The 20,987-nt window shown below is 35.9% G+C and overlaps 1 protein-coding gene across 1 annotated transcript; it reads left to right on the top strand.

Annotated features, from left to right (window-relative positions):
- Nucleotides 1-631: 631 nt before the first annotated feature.
- Nucleotides 632-16,924, top strand: LOC149090255 (Golgi to ER traffic protein 4 homolog). Its single transcript, XM_089233427.1, has 9 exons — nt 632-931; nt 4,940-5,018; nt 5,191-5,272; nt 6,875-7,033; nt 7,507-7,645; nt 8,887-9,027; nt 13,058-13,133; nt 14,096-14,162; nt 16,514-16,924. The coding sequence occupies exons 1-9, from the start codon at nt 813-815 to the stop codon at nt 16,618-16,620; spliced, it is 969 nt and encodes a 322-aa protein (XP_089089553.1). The 5' UTR covers nt 632-812; the 3' UTR covers nt 16,621-16,924.
- The last annotated feature ends 4,063 nt before the right edge of the window (nt 16,925-20,987 follow it).

Genomic DNA, 20,987 nt, shown 5'->3' with positions numbered 1-20,987 from the left:
CTTTATGATGAATTCATAGCGAGAAAAAGCAAAAAAATTGTAAAAATTGTCCCGGGCCCCAGGGCTGGAGCCTAGTCAGCCTACCCCTTGTGGGGGCCATGCATGGGCCCACCCGGGCTCGGCCCGGAGGCCTCAAGACAAGAGGGACCGCAGAAAAATGAGAAGTAGTTGAATTTTTTGAGATTTTTTTGCCATGTAGGACCTCAGAAAAATCACTTGGCCCGGGGGCCTATGATCCTCTTAAGACGGCTCTGAGAAAGTTCTCCACGTGTCAAAAAAGGTTGAGAACCGCCAATTGGCGTACACAGGGAGGGGGGCCCCAAGCAAAGATTATAGTGTTATTTTGCAGGAAAAAATTTAAATCTACCCCCCCCCCCCCCCCTTACTCCCTCCCTCCCTCCTTGAGAACATTTTGCGTACGCCTATGAGAACCGCTGATCTAGGTGGTCGTGGCTAATAGGCGACTTGATAAGGGAAGTAAGTGGCTCTAGCCACCGATGACATCATATTTACGTCACGCGCAAAAACTACCACTATATCGATTGTTTGCGTTGAGACCAGTGGGTGCTTCACTCCCAATTGCGAAGTCCGTATACAAGCGAGGACCCGTTTTCCACGACCGGCAGGATACGTGAGAAGGGAAATGAAAACAGGAAGCAAACAACTGAAAATAAAACACACGACTTCTATTCTTGTTTTGCTTAGCAATATTTGGCGAAGGGAAAAATATTGATGGTGTTGTGTGGTATCGTCATCTTTTAGCAGCTGATGATTAAACAAATTGTGTCTCTGAGGTTAAACTATCATCAAAGATGGCTGGAAATCAAAGGAGGCGAGAAGCTACGGAAAGGGTCATGATGAAATTAAAAGCGAGCATCGAAGTCGGAGATTACTATGAAGCTCATCAAATGTACAGAACCATATACTTCAGGTGAGCACTTAGGAAAAATGAAACATCGGTGCTCTTATTTGAGACGGTGCTCGAACGCTGTCATTATTTCGATTATAACATATCCCGTTAAACACATTTTTTTCAATATTCAGGGCGTAGTGAAATAGTGACACTCCTTATTTATCACGTTGGGACAGGCCTTGTTATTTTTTGGCTGAATGGGTTGGCAGTGTTGAGTTAAAATCGAATTATAATTTTGTTTTAAATTTTAATTCAATTTTATATTTCTCCGATCTCTTTGTCAATAAAATTTGTAGGGGCTGCCTATGTAATTTTTCTTTATGCTATCTCTGAGGGAAGAATATTTCAAGTATTATTTTTCACTAAAAAAACATGCTACAATAAGCACAGTGTTCAAAATTTTTTTTGAGTCTTCATTAGTGGGCGGTATTTGGTGCCTGGATTCAAACTTGTGCCCGATAATATTGGACATTTTTATTCAGGCACGTAGGTATATGTTACGGCCAAAAACCCAGAATTGGCTGGTTGACCCGGCCAATCAGAAATTCAGGCTTTGACCAGCCAGTTGATCGAGTGGCTGGAGATCCGGGGTTGTCGCTAAGTTGGCGTATTTTTTGCGTGATAATTATGATAATTTATAATTATATTTAGCTATAGCAACCATAATGATCAAAGGAATCTGAATATCAATATCTTAGGGAGATTGGTATCAGTATTATAGGGATCTCCAGCTACTTTCGACCAGTGTCCGAAATTCCACAGAATTTCAGACACTGGCTGATTTTGAGCTTTGGCTGGAAGACTTGAAGCATAATTAGGCTCAAATTTCCTTAAAAATTATTCTCTCCCTAGTTTTTTGAATTGGGTATAATGACACCGGTTATTCCCCCAGATAGGTTTAATCCCCAACATACAGTATACCTTTTTGCGCCAAGTTTGTGATTACAACAAAACAGTGATATGTTGCCAACATCATCCTCCCTGGTACTAAAACATAGATATTTTGGATGTTCCCATTGTCCTGCTTACTAAATAGCCCCAAATCAGATTTGGTAATAATAAAAAGAAACAGTTATAGTATAATCCTTTTTTGGTGGTGTTGGCAATTGAAACGTTCGAAAGCATGATGGGATGTCGCCGAGAGTGAAACACAGTCATACTTTTGAACATATTTCTTGCTAAAAAAAAATATCCAGCATATCGCCAAAAAAGAATGATACTGTGGCTATTAAAACAAAAATGAACTATAAAAAACTAACTACAAAATCAATAGAACAATAAGGGATTTTGAGATAAAAAATATAACATCCTTGACCGGATACAGGATTGAAAATAATAAGCAAGACTATCTTTTAAATAATAAAATGGCCAAGGTAAGAAAAAACTCTCTGGGTTCAATAAAAAATGATTGCGTGATCAAAACTGTAATGGCTAAAGTATGAAAAAAAATAATAAAAATGAAAATACGAACGTACAATTTAGGAGAGAGTGAAAACGAATCCAAAAAAACCCTAAATGTAACATACTGGGAATACGGTATTTATGATACAATGTATAAATGAACAAAATATATGTATAAAGTCCCCTAAAATGCTGACGCATCAATTGATTCAAATGTCATGTGCCTATTATTACGTGCAACTTCTAGGGCTGAATTCACCTTCAGACAATAACTAACGGTGAGAAAAAGAAGTAAGATAAGAAAATGGCAACCTAAATATGGAAAGAAATGATACTAATAATAGCAGACAGAAAAACAATGGCAATGAAAAAAATGGCTGGCCATTACCGATCAGGAAGAAAAGTGCCAACAGTCTAGAAAGTAGATCGCCAACAAAAAGGAACCGAATAAAAAAATACTATACTATAGCTGTTCCCCCCCCCCCCAAAAAAGTGACTTTTATACATACCAAGTATTGGGAATTTACCTGTGGTTAGATGTATATGTATGGTGAATATTTGTCACTTTGTCTTGGTTTGATAAAGATACAGTGAAATCTTCGTATCGCTGCAGTGATACTTGATGTAAGGATGGATTGCTGTAAAATAGTTTTTTTTTTTCATGTCTGGTATTTGCTTTGAGACAGGGCGTGACAAATTAAAAAAAAAATTAGGTGTCAGCCAAATTCTTCAACAGCTAAACATAGTTTATTCCTTAGGAAAAACATCCTTAAATAATGTTTTTTGTAGTTTTTCAAAACTCAATGTATTCCTAAAACCTTCTTAAAAACCTTACCTTAGTACCCCTTCTTAAAAATCACTGTTGTGAAATCGACACTTTGCATCATCTGGTAGAAAATTTTAGGTGCCAATACAGATTTTGTAGTCGCTGTGGCGATCTCGTGCCTGGGGTTCGTCTAGCCTGCTTCAATCTAATGTGAAATTTCTAATCGATACAACAACACCTTTTACTGTAATCAGTTCTGCTATAACAATCATTTTTGCAGAGATTCCTCAAAACCACTATAAATACTACGATGATATTTTTGTATATATTACTCGAAATTGTCTTCATCATATTCTAAAATACCTCGCTAGTTTCGGTTCTCTTGATGGCATCTAGTGACTTCAGTATTTTCTGTTGACATCCTCGATAGTGTAAATGAAGTTGTCACTATTGCTACTTTTTGTGTGCAATGCAGTGAACTTATTTACAGGGAAAGATCTAACTGAATTTTATTAATCTAATTAATTATAATTTTGTGCAACCATTCGGATTCTCACAAGTGCATTTTATAGTGTGACATTGATTTTTAGCCTTGATAATAAGTACAGTGGAAGAAATTTTGGTACACAAATACCACTGTGAACTGAAAAGTTTGGAAACTGGGTAAATTTTTCTTCACATCTCAAACTGCTCCCATCGCTCATAGACTGCTGATTCGCCTGAAAATGGGAGAGAGGTTTCCATTTTGTGCATATGGAGAAGTATATCTTAGTTTATTTGCACAATGTAAGGGTGAATTGAACGGTTTCGTCATCAGAGTAAGCAGTCTTTAACCAAAACAAGAACTTATTTATGCTCTCAATTTTGTTTTTTCTCATTTCAGAATGTGAACTAATCTCATGTTAGGAGACTCTAATACATTTTACTGTGTGAGACAAAGAAAAATGAAACTACTTCACTAACTCGAAAGGTTACATATAAACATATGAACAAAAATGCAGTTGAACCTCTAACGGGCGGTATTCACTGACATGGTTTAAACTATAGTCACAATATTTTGATAAGAGATCGACACGGATTGGTTAAATTCAGAATTTTAACCAATCTATATAGATCTGTTATCCAAAAATTGTGACTACAATTTAAACCATGTTGGTGAGTACGGCCCTAATTAATGCAATATAATATTACAAATGCTTCTAGAGGGAGGAGATCTTTAGTTTATAGAGGCAGCTTCCCTCTCCCTGAAAATGTGGAAAATACATATAAATTTGTGCCAATCACAGGCACAAATTTTTTTATTGAAATTAATGGAGCTAAATTTAACATATAAAAGCTTTGGTACATAATGGTAAATGCAAGAATTATGCAAAACAATTTTTTAAATTACCAGCTTTGCTAGGTCAGTGAAAGGTGTAAGTGAAGGAGGGGCCATCTTAAGAGCATTGTGGGCCCCCTGGCCACGTGATTTTTCTGAGGCTCTACCTGGCGATTTCTCAAATTTCAACTGGTCCTCATTTTTGTGAGGCCCTTGGGCTGCACCCGGGTGGACTTATACATAAAGACAGCACTGTATGAAAGGTCTATTGTGGGTCTTGGCCACATGCCTTGATTGATAGAGGCTCAGTGAATTGAAGTTCTATTGCAATAACAATTTTTAACTTTATGCTGTTAAATTTTTCAAAATGTCTCATTAATTACATATTAAGGAAAAGTAATATATATATATATATTTTACTAGCAGGTAAAATTTCAAATTGATGGTTTCCCATTAATTTCATACTGAAAAAACAAAGATTGTATATATATTTTTACAGAGTTTTTGAAGCTCTGAAAATTTTTTTAAAATTTATTTACAGATACCTTTCACAGAAACGATATGATGAGTTGATTGATCTGCTGTATGATGGAGCAACTTTGTTTCTGAGGCGTAATCAGGTAAAATTCTACATGAAAAAAAACATTTTATTTTTTTGTTATTACATGCTGTTAGATAAATTTTTTTATAAATAAAAGTTTTCTTGAAAGACTCAATATTTTTTCATCCTCATGATTGTGGTTTCAGAGTTTAACATTATGAATTAATATTTTTCAAACTCGTATTTTTCAGGCAAATAGTGGAGCAGATTTAGGAATATTACTTGTGGATGTTCTAAATCAATCTGGCAAAGAAGCATCCGAAAGGCAAATAAGTATGTTTCATTATTTTTTTCCCCCTATTGATGGTACAACAGCCTTTACTATGATAAACCCCTCTATAACAATTTTTGCAGAGATTTTAAAAGCTTTACAATATATTTTTTCTAAATATCGCTCAAAATGGTCTTCATTATAATTTTAAACATTTTGTTAGTTTTTGTTTCCTGAAGTTGCCCCCTGCTAGTTTTAAAACTAGAAATCCTTGAAAAACAAAGTGCACTTGATGCTCATTCTAATAATCTTTAGTTGTAACCACCATTCTGTTACAGTGAGCGGTACCATAAGTTTTTTCCACATAACAATTATCTTTTCCTTTCAATATAATGACCACCCAAAATAATGCCTGTTTTTGTCAGAATGATGTGAGATCATTATAACAAACATAAACTAATTTTTTTTATGGTTTACCTTGTAAATGTGGATGGAAGTGAGCAAAGATTATGAGGGGAAATCTAAATTTTAACTTAAAAATATGTTGTAATTATTAAGATATGTATAAACAGTTCTAAATAAATAAAAATTTGGTGGCAGCCAAACTTCTTAGGAGCAAAATAAAAAATTTTGTGTTAGTTTTGGCAGGGGCGTACACGGGATCAACCTTTGAAGGGGGCACAAAAGGATTGGGGGGAAGGGGTCAAAAAATTTCTTCCTGAGAATTTTTGAGTTACCTCCATTCCCTGAAGCAGAATGTTTTGCATTGCTCTGCAACAAGCCCTTCGCTGACTGGAATTGTTCTCAGGGAAAAATTCCCAGAATGGTGTTTTTCTACACTTCTCTTAAAATTCTTCCAAATTGTTCTACATGTTCTGCGTTGGGACCTCCATTCAAAAAAACATTTAAATTAACAGAAATTGATTGCGTTCATTCATTCGCAGAAATTCATTGTTTTTCATGATTTTGTGTTTACTGCAATCAAGTTAAATATTATAAAATTTTATCGTAAGCCCGGGATTACAATATAAAAGTTGGATCTTTTACAAAACTTGAACCAATAGGCCTATTGGTTGTATTTCCTTGAATTTAACCATTCCCCTCAACCCCTCTCCCTTTAAATTACCCTGAACCATACACTTAGTGGTTGCATTTTTCAAGTTTTATGAAACAACTTTTCTAAAACTTTTATGGTGTGATGCTAGCCTAAAAGAGGTACTTTAAAATAAATATTTTTATAGATGGACTTCCTTTTTCTGTAATGAAATTTTAAAATGTACAGTACATAACACACATTTATGAAGTATTGGCCGGTACTGAGAAGTCAGAAAATTTTAATAAGAGCAGGTTTTTAGTAGAAAAATAGTGTTTTTAATGGTATGGGTGGGATAGGAAGTGAGAATTTATAGAACTCCAGTCTATCCAGGTTTTTTTTTTGATTATCTGGCATGCCCTTTCACCACATTAGGCCAGATAGTTGGGAGTCTACTATAAGTATCAATGCATATTTAATTTTATATGTTTCATTCAGATTTTACCTGAATGAGAATGCATGACTGTAGTACCAGAAATCATCTTTTATTTAGCATTGCAATTTATTGTCTAATGTTGATTTTAACTACATATCAAATTGATTATTTTTTTATTCTATTTTAATAATACAGACAAATTGGGACATTTATTCAGTCTCATGGCAGCTGATTCACCAGAGAGAATGACATTTTTAACCGCTGCTTTACAATGGTCTGGGAAAAGTGGTGACCAGAAATTCTCTGTAGGACATCCAAAGCTACATCAGTGTATTGCACTAACTTTATGGAAAGGTAAATCCCATAAAATTAATCTAAGAAATAACTTTTTATTTTTATAAAGACTGGTGAATATCGAATGCTTCTTTAATAAGGGATTATGAAAAACTTTAATTTGAACTATTGACTGGTTGCAAACTGGTGTACTTAAAAATAAATAAAAATAAATATAGTAACTCCCCTACATGTTGAGTAAAAAAAGGTGATGAAAAAAACAGATGGCTTTTATCTAGATTATACTGTTAAATAATTGTTAAAAGAACTAAAAATTGGTAGAACTTTTGCTTTTACCTGAATGTGTTTTTCTTTGTTGTAATATTGGCTTCTTACTATGTATTCATGAAAAAATTATGACTATATTTTAAACATTTTTATTCATTATTTGTAATTTACTATGATATAGATTTATCTGCTTACATGAAACTATACAAATATACTTGGTATTTGACTATTTTTTAATGTATCACTTCTCTTTTATTCCTTGATAGAGAAAAATTACCCTCAGTCCAGGTATCATTTTATCCATTCTACTGATGGGTATAATTGCGCAACAATGCTTATAGAATATCACATAGCTAAAGGTTATCCCAGTGAAGTGGATCTGTTTATCGCTCAGACAGTTTTTCAGTGAGTACAATATTTATATAGTTTTGTTCATTTTTTTAACACTTAATAAGCAATTATTGAGTAGGATAAATTCCCAATATATACGGTATACCACAATTTGGCAATGTTTTTTATCGCCAAACCCGCTTTGACACTAGGGTTACTGCCCCAATACCAAAAAACAACTAAAAACACGTGGTAATAAAAAAATATATTTATTAAACATAATAATTTTTTTGATTAAACAACAATTAACACCTGTAGGCCGTACTTTGTACTGCGTATGCCTGGTGCACACAAATGGCTTCACCACCCACGTTCGCGCTCGGACGTTGTTTCACTCCAATAGGGAGGCTTGTGGACCTGAAGATATCGACTTCGGATCATCACAAACGTTATGGCAAGGCGCTGTGTGCTAGGGTTACTGCCTGAACACAAGCTCATCTTCATACAGAAGTCTAATGCTTCTTGGCCCTTCAAATTGTAGCTGGTGCAGATACGTTAAATCTACACGATCAGCCACAATGCCAAAAAACACTTAGGAAATAGCGTGAAAAAATGGCATGGAAAAAGCAAAACCGGCTTTGAGCAAAAGGGATAAGCAAAAGGAAATCGGGGACAGTGGCACCATCTACGTTTTAGGACCTGGAAGAATTATTTTGGCGACATCGCTGTTTTTGGCATATACCAAAATTTGGCGACAAAACAATATACCGTCTATTGGGAATTGGCCCCAGAGTAGTTCTCTGGGGTTTTCTTGAGAATTTGTTTCTGTTATCAGAATTGTACTTAGTGAAGTGTTACTATATCTATAACTAGACATTAGAAATTGCATCTGGACATTTCAGTTTAGAGTACTTCATTGAAGTTAGATACATCACATGTGGATAAGAATAGCACCTACAGATGATCCCCGGCTTACAAACATTTGACTTATGGATGGTTATTGAACTGTAATCTGTTTTATATGTGTAATATTTTTTGAGTAATTGTTTACGAGATTGGGAAATTTCTAAAAATTTTCAAACATCTTTGTGTAGGCTTAATTTGATGGAAGAAATTTAAACTAATTAAATCTCTTCCTTAAAATTATCTTAATTCTGATACTGTGTATAAATTTTAAGTGAATTCAATTTTTCTGCTGTGAACTTATATCCTCTGTTTAAAACACTCTGAGTTTCCTCACTAGTTTAATGCCATTTATAGATTTAAAATGCTATCTTTGAAGAAAAAAAGGATTTTAATGGCTATTTTTTTAATAGGTACCTATGCCTTAAAAACAAATCAACAGCATCCACAGCTTTCCAAACATATACACAGAAGCATCCAGGAGTGAGCAAAGGTCCGCCTTTTTTAGCACCTCTTTTGAACTTCCTCCAATTTCTGCTACTAGCCATTGAAAGGTAAATGACAAATCACCTTAATTATTTTAATGTGCATTATGTGAAAATACATATAGAATGTGTGCAGATGTAAGATTAGGGGAAAATTTTAAAAGAAAAGTGCATTTTCAAATGTTTCACTGAATTGTATGTCAAAATTCATTACAACACAAATCCTGAAGACCACAGTATTATCCATGATTTAATTTTATGGATGACAGTAGAAAATTTTTGTGAAAGAAAAGTTTATATATGTAATTTATCAGCTGAATATTGATGGAAAATTTCATTTATTTTGCTATTGAAAAATTTTGAGGATCCATCCAGAAGGGTAATGCCTCCTATTTATTTTATATGGTAAATTCAAATGATTAATTTGAATCACATATCTCATTTGAAAGAGTACATACATCTTTACCTTCAAAGAGTGCTATTTTTCTATAATCTTCACCAATGTCTATTGATTTCAGCCATCAATGAACAAGAGCCTATATGTTTGATTCTTAAAATTCTACATCTACAGATTTTATCCACTGCATACTTGCTCTTTCCAAATGTGGTTCCTTATTTACTGCTGACATAGACTGTTAAGTCCTTTTGAACATTTATTATGTAATGAATATTAATTGCTCAAATATTTTTCGCACAAAGAAATTTTATTATGCTTTCTTGTTATATGCAAATTTATGTTTGATGCCATTTTATTTGGTTATACTTTCACTGCCATTTATCAAATATCAGCAGAACTCATTGCTTTTTAGTGGTAAGGTTCAAACTTTTTTTTAATGACATGTCACAAAAATCTTGAAATCCCCTGCTGTGGGTGAACATAAATAAATAGAAAGTATTACTTTTAGACCAACCTAGGTATAATTATGCCAAGTTCAATGTTTGAATTCAGTTCAGAACATTTTTTCTTCTCTGGCATGGGCTTTAGCAGTGTTTTTAGTATCATTCAAAGGTGTTCCAGGGGGAAAAGCTTAGGCGATTTTGGCCATTACTCTGACACCAATAAGAAATCATGAGTTGTGACAATGTGGTTTCCTTGTGAAGAGAGTACCCAAGTGAGGGACAGAATTGGTGCTGGAGGTGGGGGGGGGGGGGGGGAGGGAAACCACAACATGGTATAAGCAACTTTAAATATGGAAACCTGAAATCAGGACAGTACAAAGTGAGTAAGATGTTTACTCTAATCTGCAATTGACAACATTTTACATGTTTAAATAATATGGTACGATGGTGATAATGAGCATCATATCCCAGAACTACAGCTTTAGAAAAAAAATAGTAATATGTAGTGAATAGGAATAACAGTCGAATTCCTTTATAACGAACTCCAAGAGAACGATGAAATCACATCGCTATAATGAAATTTCGTTACAATGGAATTTCTGTTTTCAACATTCATAAAATAAAAATTATAGCGGAATTTGATTCTAAAAGGAAAAAAAATTACTTATATGTGTTCCAGATAATAAAAAGAATGAAGTTCAATTTTAAAAATAACTCAAAGTAACTTAAATCAATTTGGCATCATTTCCATTATGGCAGTTTTTTCCATAAGGTTTACTTACGTAACGTGTTAGAGGCAAAAAATCTGTAATTTTCTTTTGCACAAGTATTGCGGAAGCCAAGGAAACAAATTCCTCTAAAGTATACGTGTGCTGAAATAAATGGTCTGGAAGGTTCTTTTGAGCTGATAAATATTGTTTTAAAGTTTCCAAACTAGCTAAGACTCTAGATGATGTAGGTACCGAAACGCATTCTTGTGAAAGCTGTTCTTCATCACTGCTGTCTGCAATGGATTGTTCTTGGTTTTTTTGTATCATACTTTTACATACATTTCGGAAACGAATGTAAAATGAAACCTTATAAAGACAGTTGCATCCACATCTTGGAGATTCGAAAGTCTGATCTTCTTCGTATGGGACCCTATAACTGCTGTTTGAATTTGCAATTCCAATTTTGTCTGAAACGTTGAAAGGGTAAATGGAGATATGCCGTATATTGATGCCACATTGTTTTTCTTTACGCCAGTATCAACTTCAGAAATTATGTAAAGTTTTTCTTAAATTAAAAACTGTTTCCTTTTGAGGAATTTTTCACTCATTTCCAAACAGAAAAAATATCAAACATTCGCCACTCGTAGCACTGATTTGATTTCTTTTTCACGCACTGTATTCATTAAAATTTCTTCCCACAAACTAAAGGGGAACAACTTTTTTCCCAACAGTATAGCACAAGCACCATTTACATCGGGGGGGGGGGGCAATAGGGAAAAAAGCGCAAAGGTTATAGGAAATTGGCATGACACAAAATACACTGCTGGCCACCGTAAATGCAACACCCTGAAGGAAGCATGCAAATAATATGAAATTTACAGCATGCATTAGCGGAGTTGAGATATGCAAATGATTAGAATTTCAGCGCAGACGCACATCGCGCGCGCCTGTGGCGCCACTTCAAAGCGCTATTTAAGGCTTGGAGATTTCGACGATTTGAAGTACGGCAATTGTGTTTTTTTCAAAAAAACGATCAATTATGCCTCGTAGAAAACAGCGATCATCTTTTGATCAAGTATCCGAGTTCGACAGAGGAAGGATAGTGGCCTACCGAGATTGTGGATTATCTTTCAGGGAAATCGGTAGTCGTGTTGGACGAAACCAAACAACTGTAATGCGGATATGTGATCGTTGGATGCAGGAGGGTACGACGGACCGACGTGTTCGATCGCATCCACCTCAGTGCACCACTTCATGTGATGACAGGCGTATTGTGCGTATGGCAGTGACGGATCGCTCAGCCACATCACGAACCATAGCACAGCACATTCAGTCTGTACCGCATCATCCAGTGTCTGCGCGGACCATTCGACGCCGTTTACAGCAGAGTGGTCTGTCCGCAAGACGTCCATTGCTTCGTCTACCCTTGACGCAGAACCACAGACGTCTCCGCCGCCAATGGTGCGATGAAAGAAGGATGTGGACGGCACAATGGAATGAAATTGTCTTTACTGACGAGTCACGCTTCTGTCTGCAACACCACGATGGTCGGATTCGAGTCTGGAGACACCGTGGAGAGAGGATGCTGAACAGCTGCGTTATGCACCGCCACACTGGTCCTGCACCGGGTATTATGGTATGGGGCGGTATTGGATATCACTCTCGCACTCCTCTAGTACGCATTGCCGGTACTTTAAAAAGCCAGCGCTACATCTCCGAGGTGTTGGAGCCAGTTGTCCTTCCTTACCTTCAGGGCTTGCCCACAGCCATATTTCAACAGGATAATGCGCGACCACACGTGGCACGCATTGTCCAAAGGTTCTTCGTCAATCGCCAGATTGAATTGCTTCCCTGGCCAGCTCGCTCTCCGGATCTTTCGCCAATAAAAAACATGTGGTCCATGGTTGCTGAACGATTGACCCAGATTACATCCCCAGCTGCCACACCAGATCAACTTTGGCAACGCGTGGAAGCTGCTTGGTCTGCTGTACCCCAAGAACACATCCAAAGTCTCTTTGAATCAATGCCGAGGCGTGTGGCAGCGGTGATCTCCAACAATGGCGGCTACTCTGGCTACTGATTTTGGCAGGAACCACACTTCACAGAAGTCTATAAATTTAATCATTTGATGCTTGGTCAACATGTTATCTACAAAATAAATATTGTTGCGATATCTCTTGTCTTTCTTGGTGTTGCAATTTGGGTGGCCAGCAGTGTATTTTCTAAAGATACAAAACTTTCTTTTGAAAAAAGTTGCTGCCGAGAACTATATTCACTCTTTTGATGATTTTCCGATACTTGTTTTCAAGTTCGTTATAATGGATTTTTCATTTCTTAATACCGGAATTGCACAATACATTGTTCCTATGTAAATTGATTTGAAGGATCAAAAAAGTTTTCATTATAACGGGATCCGACTGTATATACAGTGTGTGTATCATGCAATTAAAATGTGATCTTGTATGATTTTGTCTCAGAATTATATAAATAAAGATAAAAAGGATGCATTCATAATTCTTTTGGGGCTAAATTTTGTTTCAATTTTTCAGGGAAAAACTAGCATATTTCAAAGTCCTCTGTGAACACTACAAACCCTCATTAAATAGGGATCCGTCGTATTCTGAGGTGAGTAACAAAATTATCATTAAATTAGTAGAATTCGGGTGACTTATGAAATGTTTTAAATTTAGAATTTGTTTCTCTTGATTACTATGAATATTTTGGATAAATATAATAGTATATTTATTATAAAATTTATCATGTGCTAACTTCCTATCAGGTATTGGCTGTAACACACACACAAAAGGTCGATATAGGTAGGGGTCGATATTTTTCTAAAAAAAGTTACTTGAACACTGAATCACTATGCAAAAAAGGACATTATTCACAAATACTAGTTTTAGAAAACCTTCCAAGACTAGACTTTTCTGCATAAATTGTGAAGCCTTTTCTATGGATATGATTTATCAGACACTACTATTACTATCTGAACCTTATAACATTTCTTTTACCTGTCTCTCATAACATGCACCTTGTAAACATTCCTCTGATGAATCAGTAAATGCAGTAACGTGGTGTGAGTGTGTGGCTCTATCGTATTTATGTTGTCAGATTTATGTTCATTCTGTTTTACACTGGTGCTGCTATCCGCCTTCCATATTTTGAAGTGAAAATGGCTGGTGCCTGAATTTTTATGTTACGTGAGTATCGTGTTAAAGGTCTGTCTGCTCTCTGTGGAGAGCATCTACCAGACACTGTAAAAGTGTATACTGAAGTAAGAAATGTTAAATGCTCGAATTTAATAAAAAAAAAGTAGCTGATGAAGCAATTCTGTTTCTCAATTAGTTGAGCCATATTGATTCTTATATTTTTGTTGAAAAAAAACTATACTTGCAGGAGTTAGCAATGTTCCTATTTCTTGTATTTTACAAAAAAAAAAGCACATTACTTATTGAACTGCATGCCAAGTTTTACTTTAAATAATTTCAACAGAAATGTGAAGTTATATCATCAGTTTCACATTTAATAAATTGTTGAATTAAATCATTGCCATCACAGGAATTTTACTATTTAATTTTTTTTTTCAGTATATGGAGAGGATTGGACAATTATTTTTTGGCTTAGCACCAGCACCTAAACAACAAGGTTCATTAGGTATAGATTTTTCAGATAGTTCGCCTCTTTTTCAGTACCATTTGAATAGTTAAAATACTATTTATTTATTAGTTTTTCCTTTTAAATGAAAGAAGATTAAATGTATGCGAGATCTCTTTATATACCAGGGCTGGACAAATTGATTGCCGACATGCCCCCCCCCCCCCAGGGCGTGTAAAAACTCTTACCAGGCATGCATTTTTTTCAACCACATGCCCAACGTGGACACATAAAATAACCCCAAAAATGTAAACACTTTTGTGTTTTTATGATGATTCGGATTATCGGCAGAGATGCAAGTTCCTCCAGTATCCCTTCCATAGGCATGTGCAGAATTTTCTCAAGGGGGTTTTTAATCTTTCTTTTTTTTTCTTCTGGGGTGGGGGGGGGGGAAGTGTTAGAACCCCCAAAAAAAAACCCTTTGCATATGCCAATGATCTCTTCATTATGATATCTGAAATAACGACAAATTTTTATGTTACTGAAATTACCACAAGGCCAGTATCAGTCATTTCACAACTCACCACAATTGTATGGGTTCGTAATAAGGCAAATATGAGTTTTTATGACACATTGTGTCCAGTAAGTTTACTATGGGGTTCCCAGTAAAGTAAATAACATGTATATGAAATGGTATGTTATTTGGATACACTTTTTTTCCAGTTGAAGTATGTTTCCAACTTTTAAAAAACAAAAGGCTTGGGTAAGGATTTCCTGGACACGCTATAAAATAAGATTTATTGACGGTAATTCAGCTTCTGAGTACTTAGGAGTACTTAGTTACTAGTTATTATTTCATTTCTAGCCAAGATTTTGTTAGGCAATTGTGATGGATTATGCAGTCGATGCATTTTACATCCATTTTATTTTTATAGCCCTTAATATTTTACACTCTGGTACTGTTGCGTCCCTCACACCTGCCCGAATCCGGGAATATAAATCAGTTTGTGATTCCGTGAGCGAAGTGAACAGTAATTCAGACTTTTTCAGACACCAACAATGAAATAGCTTAATAAATGTATATGTCCTAAGGCTGTCTGGGTCTTAGGAATGTGAAATATGGTGAGAATTTTTATGAACCACAAGGAATATATGCAGATTGAAAACTCACGTCTATTTTAGTTCAAATAACTTGCCTTTAAATAAGTCATTCATTTTACTGGTGTTCGTGTATGTACTGGGGTACAAAATTTCATTTTCTATACCCTATCCCTTTTCTTTAACTTCTAGTGAGAATGTTTTTACCCTGTCTCTCTCCTGTACCCAACAAAATAATTGTTTCTAGACGTAATATTGGTGGAAATATTGAAGATTGAAAAAAGTGTGTGTTAAGGGGGCATCTGAGAATTTAAAAAAGTTTTATTACAGCTGTAAAAGATTGCTTGAAATCAGTTTGCCCCTTAATATATGCTGTTCTTTCCCTCATTTCAAGGAATTTGAATTTAAATATCTCTGCTAATAATTGCATTGAGAAACATGAATTTTATTTAATTTTTGGGACTCAGAAGAGACAGACAACAACTTCCTAATAGAGGGGGGTACCGTGTAAAAAATTAAGTTTTGTATCTTGTTATATAGGGTAAGTAGCTAATTAATCTGTAACTAGAGGTTGATGAGTTATTTGAGCTGAAATAGACTCAATTTTTTACTCTGTATGGCTAGAATAGTGACTTTAAAAAATATACTGGAGCTTAATTTTTTATTTCCCCCTCTGATATATTTTATTTTAACATCTCTGTCTCAACTGGAGCAATTTGAGCACTACGGTTGTCACTATGTTGAATTTTGGGAGCTTCCGGACAACCTGTTAAGTAATTGTGGAAATTTGCTTAGGACTCACTTTCTTGTGGGGGGGAGGGGGGGAATAGTATACGATACTTGTTCAAAAAACACAAACTTCTGTATGTTAACCATATCCAGGCACTGGCGGTTTTTAAATTTTTCTGTACAAAATCTCGAGTATTTTTATCTATTATGAACAGAACATGATAATGCATGCCCCATGAAATTTTATAGAATGTGTGAAATGCAGTATTCGCATTGCCTATGACTAGAGGGTTAAATTACTACTTTTTTTCCGTGCACGTTTTTCGTTTAAAAGACAAATATTTGCTCAAAAGTCTGAGCATTTATATGAGATATTTGTTGCTAATAACTTGGATTCTCTGCAAGTTGTACATTGAGTACTTGCAAGCACCACACTCTTATATAGTTTCAATATAGAAGTTTTCACTCATTTTATGATTTAATTTTTTATGATAAAGTTTTTGTATTTATTTTACATGTGGTCAATAGAATCATAGATTACATGGAATATAATGTATGTAAAAGCATTCCAATTAATATTTCAGGAAGCCTTCTACAATCCTTGCTTGGAAATTTGGATGATGATGACTCAGAGTCAGTCCCAGGACCTTCAAAAGATTACTGTGCTATGCAACCTGAGGATCTTGACTAGTTAATATAATGTTTCTCATTAATTTAATGCAATCCAAGAAATAGTTTGTCTTCACTCTAACTAATAAATAAATATTTCTATTAACTTTTTTAAATTTTCTTTAAAAAAATTCTTCCATTGCTTTTTTTTTTGTGGACTGACAGCGCAGACATTTAGTGGTCAAAACATTTTTTTACGTTTTTTCTTATATGATGAATTATAGATTATATATATTTTTACTATTTTTCTGAATTACACTCACTTGCTTCAAAATCCATCCCCAAAATGTCATAGCAAATAAAATATAGCCTTTGTGAATTCATAATCTCACATCTACTGATTTTTTAATGAAAATATTTCTTTACACACTTATTCTATTTGCATCTATTTAATGTGCACACAAGTCTTAAAATATTTTACAACTGCTGATATTAAGTTTTTGAATTTTTGTAAACTGGTCGTTATATGTAAAAATAGTTGTGATAACAACGATGGAACACAAAGTTTTTTCTTCTCTTCAAATGTGAGGTATACCCAATATGCATCACCATAAGAAAATATAAATTTATCGCTTTCAAACCAGTATTCTCCACTGCCTATTAAGATTTGTGAATTTTATATATACTCCATACACTTGCATCAATTCTTGATACATATTTTTACTTGCAAGGCAAATTTCAGTGTGACAAAATCACAATTCAATGCTAGAATTCCTTAAGATTGTGTGACGGTTAGCTAGACTTTCATGGAAAATATTGCCAGCAGTTCAACAATACTGTGATTTGTGTAGAGTTGCCAGTTATCAATGAATAATCAGCATGTCACAGATTCTTGAAACTTATGACTGAAAAAAAATGTTTTGTTTCACTGGATGAAGCAATTATTTTTCTTAAAATTAAAGAAAAAAAATAGTAACCACCTCTCCAAATGTGCTACTACATATTTTTTTCAACAATAATTTCAATAAATTTTTACCAGACAACACGAACATTTCCAATCTGAACAATACACCTTTTAGTAGCAAGACTAGAGAGGTAAAAATTATCCAGAATAATATTTATGAGAATAAATTCTTATTCCATCTAGGAATGAGAATATTCTCTGGAAGAACTATTTTTAATAACTTGAGAATATTCTCCAGTTATTTATAATAGTCCTAGGGAAGATTCTCAAGAATATGTATAATAAATATTCTTTATAAATGACTTGAGAATATATATTCTTATAGAGGATAATATTAGACAATATTCTCTGGAAGGCAACAATTATTTAAATACACTGGTGAAATAAATTTAGAGAATTTGCATATTTTATCGAATTTCATGAACTGAATGTAAAACCACTGCTTCTAGACAAAAATGCAAATCTTGTACGTCAAATACTTAAGCGTACACGTGTGTGTGGGCGGAGCAAGTAGAGAACAAGCTTTATAAGCGCGCGTAAGTTAAGACGCATTTCGTTCTCTAGCACACCTCGGCGAATTTCTTGGTGTTATTTTGCAGCAATCGGTTAATTTCAAATTGTAACAGTAAAAATGAGTAACCACCAATGTTTAGATGATGGAATGAGGTGGGGAGGCTAGAAGCAGGCCAATCTCAAGTCCAGATTTGTAGAGAGTTCAATTTAACGCCCAGCATCGTGTGTAACTTATGGAAACAGTTCCAGGATACCGGATCCATCGAGAAAAAGCCTGGGCAAGGTCGTCCAAGAGCCACGACGGCCAGAGAAGATCGCTATTTGTCTATTATAGCGAGGTGTAACATTAGTGCTACAGCTTCTCAGCTCTCTCGTGACTTGTATGCAGCCACAGGAACTCGTGTATCAAGGGTGACTGTTTCCAAAAGACTTCATGAGAAAGGGCTGTTTGCGTCCCACTCACTTCTACGGACAGGAGAATCCGTTTATCATGGTGCATAGAGATTGGAGTATGGATCAATGGGCGACCGTTCTCTTCACTGATGAGTCCCGGTTCAGCCTAAGCACCGATTCTCGCCGTACGTTCATATGGAGAGAACCAGGGACCCGCTACCTACCCTCCAATGTCCGCGACGGACATTGGCCATTATGGCGCAGGAGGTTTAATGGTCTAGGCAGGCATCATGTTGGATGGCAGCACATTTCCATGTCTTTGAAAGAGGCACTGTGACTGGTCTTAGAGCCCTATGTTCACCTTTTCAGGGGTGCAGTTGGCCCTGAGTTCATTTTAATGGACGATACGGCGAGGCCACATAGAGCTCTTCTGCTCGACGATTTTCTAGAGAGTGAGAATATTCGCCGGATGGATTGGCCAGCTAGATCTCCAGACCTTAACCCTATAGAGCATGTCTGGGACGGGCAATTGCAACTCGCAACCCCCCCTTTGGGAACCATCCAGGGAATGAAAACAGCGTTGCTGAACAAGTGAGACCAATTGCCACAGGAAATGATAAACTGCCTTATTTCAAGTATGAAATCACGCTGCGAGACCTGCATATCTGTAAGAGGGGACCATACCCCCTATTAACCCATTTTTTTGTTTATTCTGCAAATTTCTGTTTCGTACCTTCCGACTCCAACGAGTGTTACGCACGATCATGCATGTGTATTACAATTATTGAATGGTTATTTGTTTTGTATCAATGTATGTACATGTCAAATTTCATTAAAATCAGTACAGTAGTTCTTGAGATAATCGACCAAGTCTGCAAATTCTCTTAATTTCTTACACCAGTGTAGAATCAATTTTTATTCTAGAACATTGCCATATTATTTTGTCATGGGCTCAGGGTGTTAACAATATATATTTTTTTAATTTGCAAAAAAAATTAGTATTAAAGATGTGAAGTCGACGGTCATTATAGTGACCCATTTTACCGTAAAAACAGATATTATATTGAAAGGAAAAAAAAATTGGGACCAATTCTACTGGTCTTTATAACAAGTGTCTGTCGACTGTAAGACATTTTAATGATATTGAATAGCATATACCAGAGCCTAAAATTTTCTATATGTGATTGCTAAATCAGAGTCTAAGATTGACAAAATTTTCTGTCATAATCTGTCTTCTAACATGAAAAAAGGATCGTTAAGTCTCAGAAAATTCAATATTTAGAACCGTGAGAAAAACTATGCTTTGCCCCTAAGAAATTTGTCTGGCGCTTTTTTTTTCGATTTGTCCAGCCTTGACATGAAATCGAAAATGTATGCTTTAAGTTTAAAATACACTGAAGAGCCAAAAAAACTGGTCCACCTGCCTAATATCGTGTAGGGCCCCGCGAGCCCGCAGAAGTGCTGCAACACCACGTGGCATGGACTCGACTAATGTCTGAAGTAGTGCTGGAGGTAATTGACACCATGAATCCTGCAGGGCTGTCCATAAATCCGTAGGAGTAAGAGGGGTTGGAGATCTCTTCTGAACAGCACGTTGCAAGACATCCCAGATATGTTCAATAATGTTCATGTCTGGGGATTTAGGTGGCCAGCGGAAGTGTCTAAAGTCAGAAGAGTGTTCCTGGAGCCACTTTGTAGCAATTCTGGATGTGTGGGGTGTCGCATTGTCCAAGTCCGTCGGAATGCACAATGGACATGAATGGGTGCAGGTGATCAGACAAGATGCTTACGTACCTGTCAGAGTCGTATCTAGACGTATCAGGGGTCCCATATCACACCAACTGCACACGCCCCATACCATCACAGAGCCTCCACCAGCTTGAACAGCCCCCTGTTGACATGTAGGGTCCATGGATTCATGAGGTTGTCTCCATACCCATACACGTCCATCAGCTCGAAGCAATTGGAACCGAGACTCGTCAGACCAGGCAACGTGTTTCCAGTCCTCAACAGTTCAATGTCGGTGTTGTTGGGCCCAGGCGAGGCGTAAAGCTTTGTGTCGTGCAGTCATCAAAAGTACACGAGTGGTCCTTCGGCTCGGAAAGCCCATATCGATGATGTTTCGTTGAATGGTTCGCACGCTGACACTTGTTAATGGCCCAGCATTGAAATCTGCAGCAATTTGCGGAAGGGTTGCACGTCTGTCACGTTTAATGATTCTCGTCAGTTGTCGTTGGTCCCGTTCTTGCATGATCTTTTTCCGGCAGCAGCGATGTCGTAGATTTAATTTTTTACCGGATTCCCAATATTCACGGTACACTCGTGAAATGGTTGTATGTGAAAATCCAAATTTCATCGCTACCTCGGAGATGCTATGTCCCATCTCTTGTGCGCCGACTATAACACCACGTTCAAACTCACTTAAATCTCGATAACCTGCCATTGTAGCAGCAGTAACCGATCTAACAACTATGCCAGACACTTGTTGTGTTATATAGGCATTGCCGACTACAGTGTCGTACTCTGATTGGTTCCATATCTTTTTATTTGCATACGCATGCCTGTACCAGTTTTTTTTG

This window comes from Pholcus phalangioides, unplaced genomic scaffold (genome assembly GCF_987345545.1).
Source record: "Pholcus phalangioides strain wild (caught in Gottingen) unplaced genomic scaffold, Ppha-v1.0 ptg000001l_1, whole genome shotgun sequence".
Taxonomy (NCBI): Eukaryota; Metazoa; Arthropoda; class Arachnida; order Araneae; family Pholcidae; genus Pholcus; species Pholcus phalangioides.
This window is presented reverse-complemented; position numbering and strand designations above follow the sequence as displayed.

What these genes read in the sequence shown, in the direction of transcription:
- LOC149090255 (XM_089233427.1), top strand. Translation starts at nt 813, where the DNA reads ATGGCTGGAAATCAAAGGAGGCGAGAAGCTACGGAAAGGGTCATGATG. An exon ending in CTGCTACTAGCCATTGAAAG is followed by an intron (nt 9,028 to 13,057) that starts GTAAATGACAAA and finishes TCAATTTTTCAG; the next exon opens with GGAAAAACTAGCATATTTCA. An exon ending in TAAACAACAAGGTTCATTAG is followed by an intron (nt 14,163 to 16,513) that starts GTATAGATTTTT and finishes TTAATATTTCAG; the next exon opens with GAAGCCTTCTACAATCCTTG.